Here is a 10,097-nt window from a genome sequence, read left to right on the forward strand (position 1 = left end):
TATATTTTGGTGATGTCTCTTGAACCAGAATTATTAAAAAAAAAAATTAATAAAAATAAAATAAAAAGAATAAATTTATTTTCTATTTTTTAGTTGAATTTTATATAAAGCGTATTTTTAAAACTTTAAGTACTTTAACAACAATTCCTGCCTTATCGACTATAGATAATAAATATATAAATTGACATAAATCTTAATTTGCAAATTGAATAATGGAATAATCTCATCAAATTAGTGTATTGTGATCAGTCCTCGATAAATCTACAAAGTTTCAATGAAATCTGGCCGTTTAAAGTGGATCAAAATCGCGTCTAAAGGAGTCAGTTACAAACATACAAGTGAAACTAATACAAAGCGTATAGTAACAAATATCTTGGATAAAATAAATTATTCAGGATTTTTTGGTTTCGGTTATGAAGGGTACGAGCGAGTGCAATTACTGATCTACTTCTACTGACACTTCATGTTTTCACAATTGCTTGCTTATATTTTGGCTTTTCAAGAACCCAAATGGAACCAATCCGTTGAAATGTATAACAGGTCTGATCTTGTCACTTCTCATTAAATAAAACTTTATACAATTCCAGGATTCAACAGATTCCTGTGGAGCTCCACCTGGGTCGAAACGGAAACGAAAACCGGAGCGCACGCTGCGAGTACCGGTGCCACCTCCTCTAGGCAGCGTGAAATGTGCGCCTGCTGAAATGACCGACGCTGCCACACCTCAGAGTTTTCCCCAAGATAACCCCGCGCTAGAAAACGGTGACGTGCATCAAAATGGACCTGAACGCACTGAGAAACTGGATCCGGCTCCCGAGCCGCACACTCGAAGAAAATCACGATCAGGCTCGGCTGAAACCATTGACGACATTGCCGCTATGATCGCGAACACAGAACACACGATGCCCCCGGAGCCATTACACATTGAGCCAGAAACACCCGTCACGATAGACAAACTCAAAAGCGTCCTCGCGAGCCCCGAGCCTGAAAAATCTCCACAGAGTTCCCCGAAGCCTATATCCTCCCCACCAAAAACCCCAGTGATATCACCAACGAAATCCCCTCATACGTCACCACCGAAATCGCCAGTTAAAGAAGAACTGGAAGAGCCCGCAAGTGCGGCCGCGCCGAGGCGGCGTAATTCTGAATCGTCAAACGTGCCTGTTGAATCACCTTCGGAAGCAAAGCCCGCCGAATCGTCTGAAACGAAAACAGCCGAACCAACTTCGGCCAGCTTCGTCGAAGTTGAGAATCAGCTTGAGAAAATGTTTGCGGGCATTGAAGAACCGCCAAGTACTGTGGAAAACGCCCCGAAAAATAGGAAGCGAAGAAAATCCGCACCAACCAAAGGTGAGAAAGCATCAAAACGTACAAACAGACGATCGACGGGAGATGAAGCGCCGAGACGAAAACCGCCCAAGAAGAAGGGAAGAAAAGACGGTGTTGCCAAGGATGCGTATGATTCAGGGAGCAACGCTAGTTCTAGTCGTTCCAGAGGACCATACATACAGGTAACATTTATTTCTCATTCAATATTTGAATAATAGGTATTTATTAATCAGACTTAGAATTACATTGATTTAACAGTGTGTGCTTTTGAAAAAGAAATCAAATAAATATGAATGGGTTTTGCAATTCTGTCTCTATACCATCATGGCCTAACATTGAAATTCTAATTCATAATTCAAGGCCACAATTACTGTGCAACATGTACCAAAAGAAAGAATTTCCGTATTATTCTTACTTTGCCTAATTAGGTAATCTTTATTTGTTCCGCTATTTTAATCTCTTGATGTATCTCGATGTTTGAGAAGACTTATTATGTTACACAATAACATTTGCAGATTGTGGGTCGGCGTGACTCGCCCGTTTCCGTGGCTGTTGTTAATGCCACAACAGAAGAAGAAAGACGAACTGATGAATGGAGGAACAGTCTGAAGGCCCGGGGGCTCCATGCCAGTACACTTGGTCTTCGGTATGATGCCTCCACACCGGACGTATCGTGGCTATGTGCATTCTGTGAAAGAGGACCTCATTACAATGGCCTTGGGGACTTATTTGGACCGTACACTGTTGATTTTAACTGTGAGGAGTACAGGTAACTTAATTGATTTATTAAGTGGTAGATAAAGTATTCAAAATAATTTTTGCTTTTAGCTTTTCTCATGAGATTCCTTGTAATACATTGTTTTTTGTGCAAATATTAGGATACATCCACATTATATTATAATGACACCTAAATAATGAATGACATTGCAATTTTTATTTTGCACTATTTAGAGATTCTTGAGGTTTTAACAGACTAAGCCAATCCTAAATTCCATCTTGTGGATGTCAGCTTCACTATCTCAAATTTTCTATTTTATTGCATGATCTTTTCACTCTGATTATAGATCACTTGATGAAGCCTCAAGGCAGAGGTTTCCCAGTACAGATGGTGGTGCAGAGGTTTGGTTTCATGAAGCTTGTGCAGTTTGGGCGCCAGGGCTGGTTGCAGCCGGGTCTCGGCTCTGGGGCCTCGCCTCTGCGGTGTGGAGTTCCCGGGCTTCCAAGTGTGCGCATTGTTCCACAGCCGGGGCACCCATTGCCTGTGCCACACGAACCTGCCGCGCCAGAGCTCATCTCCCCTGTGCTACCTCCAACAAATGGAATCTGGATGATGAGAACTTCAAAGCTATCTGTCCGCGTCACGTCTAGCATACACTCTGTGAAAGTTTCAGTGTTTGTGACTCATGAAATTGTGAAATCAGTTACCATTAAATGTTTGCCAAAATTGTTCGGTTTGAATCATGTTTTTGGACCAACGAGCAAACTTGATGTGCAGTTAGCAAAAGTGGCAAGTTCCCAGTGAGTAAGATGTATATGTGATGTTACAGTGAGTAGGTCTGTCGTGGATAATATTAGTTATGTATAGCAGTTGTGTATTAGCACAAATATCTCTTTAATGTGTGATATGAATGAAGCATTGTGTGGTATGTATGTGTTGGATATTTAAATTTTAACCTGTTTATAAAATCAACAAAAGTAACAAATATTGTGAACAATGTATGTTGAAAATACTGTGTCAATACTCAAAAACATATAAATTTAATACAATGTAGTGTATTAAAATACATACAAATGTATGACCCACAGCTTTGATTCTACAAAGTTAAGAGTTAGTTAAGCATAGACTCATTTTTGGAGTAGGAATATACAATTTAATATGTAAATGGTACAGCTTAAATATATTTGTATTAAGATTTATAAATAAATTTTAAAAGTTACATACATTATAAATTAAATTCGGAATGTACTATAAGCTGTTATAGTTTGTCGCTGAATCTCAGTAACTTCAATGAAATATTTTGATTGTGAACATTGGGTTGGAATGGTTAATATATATTTATAAATGTAAAGCTTGTCAATTGTGGACTTCATGTTCTCACGGATGGCTGACATAAATTATTAATAATTATTACTGATTTCATTCGGCTAAAGATTGGCTTCATCACTGGAACAGGGGTATAGAACTAGTAGTAGATCATTTTCCATATATTTAAACTAGGTTGGATATATCTTGACTACCTTACTATCTTTGTTGAGATATCATATTGCCTTAATCCGATTTCCTTGTAGCAGCTTTGTGGAGCGGGTCATCCTTATTGTTTAGGAAAGTGAACTGTCCATGTATCCTGCTTTTTTGCAGGCACCACTTTTAATTGAGAACCCTGATTTTGATATTAAATTTAAACCTATATTTTCTTTAAATACTTCTAATAATTCAAATGTGTCAGATATAACTTTATTTAGTAACAGTATTTGTGAATTGATGTATTCTCAATGGTATTTAATTAATTTTCAGGCTATAATTTCATACTTAACTTAATTTTTAAATTTTTTCCCATAATTAAGTTTAAATGTTTGATATTTATGCATCACTTTACATAGACTGTTATTAAAATATTTGTAAAATGTTAAGCTATAAATGTTGATTTAAGAGAGTGGCAATGACTCTCTTGCCACTTCTTTTCAATAAAGCAAGAAATTTTCCAAAGTGGTGTTAAAATAAATTAAGTGTATCTTTTTTATATTTATAAGTGTCATTATTTTGACCCATTTGATCAATAAATAACTTGAGATGGGTTTGGTGGCAATTTCTCCTCATCTACATCAGTTTGACTTTATCAAAATATGATACTTTCTCTATGCCTTTTCATTATTATTTCTTGAATAATTTTCCATATTTTCTAATTATAATTGATAGACTTCTCAGATTAAATCAAAGCTGGTTTTGTGCTTATTATTATACATGAGCGCTAACATCAAGTTTTCATTGGAACTGAAGAGTAATATTTGTATCTGGACATAGATATTAGTTAAGTAATGTCTGTTGTATTCTGATTTTATACTTACTATATGGTAATACTTTAAGACAACACACTTGTTGTGTAATCTATATTTTTATTCTCGTTAGATAGACGTCCTATTTGAAAAGCTGGTTTTACAAATTAAAGCTATCATGAATTGGAGCATAATAGAACCTAGGCAGTGATTTATATTGTGGGTATTCAGTGAGACTATGAGGTCATGCTAGGCCATGTGACACTTGTCTGGTTAAAGTTGACTTCAAAGTCGATGATCCGTAAGCAAAGTTGTGTTATGTATAAAATACCTCTACTTAATGAAGTTTTTGATTTATGCTGGAAGCTTTAAAGTAACAAAGGAATAATGGGAGTAATTGATCAAGCCAAGTAAATGTATGATAATTTTTTTACTTTATCGATGTATTTCTTAAAAAAATTGTTTTCACCAAATATTTTTCATGAAACCTTCATACGAACAAGTGATGTGAAATGTAGATAAACAATTTGTTATTGTTTTTAAACTAATTTATTGGTAACACTGTTTTAATTGTATATAAGTATCATAATATTATGATGGGATGTGTACATATTGATGTAAATAGCTGATGTGAACATCGGGGCGCTGAGATGTATGTAATCAAATTATGTTGACAGTATTAACAGTAATTTTAAATTACATTATTATGTACCCTCCCAGCCACGGTATGAGTTATCGCCAATATATGTATGTCCATATTATTTTAACTCATCCCTGTATTCAAATTAAACTACATAGGCTGGGTTGACAGATTTTTTTTTTTAATTTTGTTTGTGATGAACATTATATTCATTCATTAAACCACCTTTGTGGTATTATCTATCTTTTTATTATCTACCTTTCTGACTATTTACAATGTTAAGACAAAAATCAAATTTTAATTGAATATTTGTGTTGTGTATAGAACTCTGAACTCTGAATGTCTACAAACATTGACTTAAATCAATCTTAAAGATATGCCTTTTATGAATGAGCATAGAGACTCAACAATGCCAACAATTATTACAAATTAAAGGCATATTGCTGTTGTTGCTTTATAAACGAATTAATTATTGATGAAGCGATAATCAAAAATTGTCAATCAACACTTTAATATTCACCAACTGTTGGGCATTTCATTTTCACTATTCTTGTGCTAGTACTGCATGTAACTGATTTAAGTAATACTTGTATTTTATCTGGGTGTTTTTCACAAACCAATCTCAATCTCCTGAACATCATATGACCCATATGATCATTTGTCTTCCTCTTCCATACTAAAAACCTTGCTTTTATCTTTCAACATAGTAGTAGTGAATGAATAGAACTGTTTCACTTTTTGGGTACTGTCATTAGGGTTTGAAGTAATATTTAAACTATAGTGACAATACGGACTAGTAAAAAAATAAGGACTCTGTGTCACCTACATAACAGTGAAGCATCAAAACAAGCCAGTTAAGGTGTAAATACATAGCCCCACGCACACACTTACACTAATATAAGCCGATCAGCCGCCATTACGACATCTGCCATCCATCGTCTGTGACGGACAGTAATATCCAGTGTGGCCGGTAAATAAACAGAAACTTTACCCGAAGAATTGGGTAATCCATGTAATGGTGTTCTAAGTAGATAAATCATTATCTGTTTCAAGATACAGTGATTTATGATAACAGGTATGTCTTAAGTTAAGACTTAAGACTTAACCAATTAATTTTTAATTTAGGATATAATCTGACTATCAGAAATTAGAAAATCGGAGTTAAAAATAATGTGGCTATATAATACTATGACTAATAACGGGACATAATTTATGTTAGCTGGTATCCCCCGTAACTACACACACACTAGCTTAAAGGTGCTTCACTTGTTTATATCACGGCGCGGAGTACTCCTTTTTTTACTCGTCCGTGAGTGACAACACAGAAATAATACATTTGACTGCCCTGGTTATATAACCGCAATAAATTAGGGTAAATGTGACAAATATTGAACTTTGCCTTATTGAGTATAATTTATTCATCGAAATAAGCAGTATCATGCTTATATGCATACTAGCAAAAATGTTATGCGATTGTTGAGTTCTATGAATAGCATATAATAACTTTTAGGTCGAATTAGCATCTTTGTGATTCCTACAAGAGCAGTCGCACAGGAGAGGCGGCAGTTTTTTTATTTTCTATTGTGAACTTCACTTAATATGCAAATGTGATAAATACATAATGTTCTTGTTGTAACGAAGCTATTATTTTATAGAAGTAAACGTTATTGATATGAATATATGCGTCTATGAACTTAGTTGCCATTTAGAAATGAGAGTAGCTATTTTAATATTAGCTTGTATATAGCAAGAATAGGTTTTATGGTTAGAGTCAACAAATAGGGTTGGTTCGTTTTATATTTAAAGAGAGGATTGAATTGTAAGCTGTGGGTTAAGTATTTTTTTAATTCACCTAGGTCCGTAGCCCAGAAAACGTGTTAATACACCATCCACGTTTATTGTCACTGATTGCATTCGATCCAGCCAATACTTTCGCTCTGAGATATCTTCGTGTCAAGCATTGTCTTTCATTAAATATATACTTTGCTATAGGTAAATTACTAGACGACGAAAATTAAAAGGAATACCGCGTATTAATGCGGTGATCCAGGTGTAGAGATGCTCGTGTATCTTATTAAATCCATCTTTTGGCTACGGAAATATATACGCTTACCTACTGTTATAAATGAAGCACTTCATCTGAACTATACTAGTTCGCAAACGTGACCAATAATACCGTCTAGTGAAATATATGTACCTATTTAAAATAACATGGTGGTCGGATATCGGTGGATTTACCTCATCTCGTAATGTGCCCAATTTTGTTTGAGCGGCTAAATGAGTATAAAGTTTCGCGCAATTTGACTTAATACAACTATTTTGTATAAAACACTACATTAGCCTAATTTGTTATGAAGCTTATATTGGATATAAACAGCTGTGCTGTGGTGAAATTTAAAACGACTCAGACGGGAAGAAGGTTACAACGAGCACTTGGAATTAGTAGGTATATATAAAAACTTACAAATATTTTATTCGGTTAACAGAAGGGATAAGTCAACTAAACGTATTTATCAATATAATATTATTTACACAAGTAATTTCAGTTCCGAAAAATACTAGGGTTTGGATCTTAAATAATTTATACGCTTAGATAGACTATGACAGCTGTGAAATCGTCGAAAAAAATTTGACTGGAACTAACCTCTATTAGGAGCAATTCATGCACACTGACACAAAGTGAGACGTAGCTTGTCAACTAATATTCCTGGCCTGCTTTTATCGGTTGTCTAACAGCAATAGACCATCTAATATCATTAAGAAACTTATAAATAATATTCCGACATGAATATTGGATTTAGATTAATGTGAGATGTAAAAAAAAATAACATTATTACTTTACGGGTATTATTAACGATAGTCTCGTTCCAGCCCCCAAAAATACAATAAAAGAAAAATATACTTCCTTTTTCATCAAATCATTTTTTTTAATATACTCGATTACATCTTAACTCTCGTTAGGTTTATGCCCAAAACATTTCGTAATGATGTAGGTTAGACCTCCATTGTGGATTTGTTAAAATGACATTCAAACGAAACCTTTCAAACTAATTAAACTCAGACGTGATTTTTGTAGATACAGATTGACATAAATCACAACATTCAAACTCGTTTAAAATCTAACAAGAGACTAGAGGCAGTTGGAGGTAGGAATACATATTATGGTGAAAGAACCACTAAATATATACCCCTTTATTCATAATAGTCTGCTAACTTAAAGCATTGCTAATTCTCACTCTGTCTTCTTCTATTGACCTAAGTCAGAATGAGAAAAAACGCTCCTAAGCGGCTGTTTAAAGTTAGCGGACCATTATGAATAAGGGGGATATTGTTCCGAGGCTATTAAATAATCTGAACACCTCTTTTTATTTATAGCATTACAGAGGCAAATTTGAAATACAAATTGAAAATATATTTTTAAACAACAACCTGTAAAGTTTTAGATTATTTGCTCGGCGGAGCAGTGTGTTCGTTTGATATTCATTTTAATAATACGTCTTGGTTCGTGATTTTTTTTCTGTTGTTTATATTATGTTATTTAGTATATTTTGTTTTTTTCTATTGTCAATTGACACACACACACTTTCTACACAAATTATCTTGCCCCAAGTTAAGCATATATAGCCTGTGTTACAAGACGTTACAAGACAAGGTTACAAGACAATGATATATTTAATACAATATACATAAACATACATAAATTCATATAAACATACATAAATACATTCAAAAATCCATGACTCGAAAACAAACATCCATATTCATCATATAAATGCTTGCACCTGCCGGGATTCGAACCCGGGACCTCTAGCTTAGTAGGTAGGATCGCTAACCACTCGGCTATACAGGTCGTGATGACTTACGAATGTCAACCAAAAATATTTTTTTCTTATTGAATCTACCGCTACTTCGTAAAGGGTTGAGCTAACGAGATGAAGTAGCAAGAAACTCATTGCCACTCTTTTAAATCAAGATTTACATTTTCAATCGTTTTACAAATCATTTCGATTGCAATATAATATGTAAAGTGATGCAACAAATATATTCAATGTCAAATAGTCAATGCCTTACACGAGTAAATCAAAAAAGTAAATGTAAATTAATACAAAAGTTATTGAGTACAGTAGCTGCATCATACACACACACCGTTAATAAATAAAGGTATTCTCTGAGCATCTTATAAGGGATTATATATAAAAAAGATGTGGACAAGAATTGCAAGAGACAGGGACGAGTGGAAATTAATGGAGGAGTCTTTTACCGCTAAAGGCGGCCCTTATGTCGAAAATAATAACTCTAATACTAACAAAATAGGTACTTTTATTTATATGTACTATACAGGTCATCAATTATTATATTGTTGTAAAACGTACGGCATTCCACACAAACCCAAGTGGTTTATGGGTGCTATAGTATTGTATTAACTTTTATGTTCCTTATAATAAATAAATTAAATTAAAAAAAATATATTTATATAGCAACAGGCAAGTTACAAGTTTGTAGGTAAGCAAAAAAACGTATACATTTTAACAATCATACTGCTTAGTTCCAAATGCTCTGTATATTCCTTAGTCTATGTCTGAGATCATGTTAAGTTTAGCAAATATAGACTTTAATTTGGGGATTATAAGGTACAAATTTACAGTAGATGTGGCCAGTAGTGTTTTTAACGTATGTATTTTATTCGGATGAGGTAGTACCTAAGTGATAGAACGATGAAGCCCAAAGCTACATAATATTATGTAAATTGTGTAAGATTTTTATCTATTAGGTACAGCAAAAATTACTTTAAGTAATGTAATTGTTATAAATTATATTTATCATGACCTTATGAGAAAATCAAATACAACATGTTTAAAATGAATTCCTATTTATTTTTAAAACCAGTCTTTTGGACCGCCTTATTAAAAACTATGTAAAATATGTGCAACTGATCATTTTACAGTTCAGTCACTTAAGATAAGTGATATATCAACATACGACCGTATCAACTTTATGATAATCTAAGCTGCCCGCGACGTTGTCGGCGTGGACACTATAACCAACAAAAATACTTGCTATATCTAGCCTATATATTGTCCCGACCTCCGTTGATGTTCATGCAAAATTCGAATTAAATCCATTAGTTTTTGTG

The 10,097-nt window shown here is 34.0% G+C and overlaps 1 protein-coding gene across 2 annotated transcripts in view; it reads left to right on the forward strand.

Moving 5' to 3' along the window:
* LOC126969473 (uncharacterized protein CG5098) overlaps window positions 1–9,827 on the forward strand; it is a 28,764-nt gene extending 18,937 nt beyond the window's left edge. For both annotated transcript variants that reach the window (XM_050814919.1, XM_050814920.1), the window contains exons 6-8: window positions 588–1,511; window positions 1,845–2,098; window positions 2,394–9,827. In XM_050814919.1, coding sequence (XP_050670876.1) covers window positions 588–1,511; window positions 1,845–2,098; window positions 2,394–2,697 — 1,482 coding nt within the window. In that variant the 3' untranslated portion in view covers window positions 2,698–9,827. The remainder of the gene's footprint in view (window positions 1–587; window positions 1,512–1,844; window positions 2,099–2,393) is intronic.
* Window positions 9,828–10,097: the final 270 nt, after the last annotated feature.

This window comes from Leptidea sinapis, chromosome 18 (genome assembly GCF_905404315.1).
Source record: "Leptidea sinapis chromosome 18, ilLepSina1.1, whole genome shotgun sequence".
Taxonomy (NCBI): domain Eukaryota; kingdom Metazoa; phylum Arthropoda; class Insecta; order Lepidoptera; family Pieridae; genus Leptidea; species Leptidea sinapis.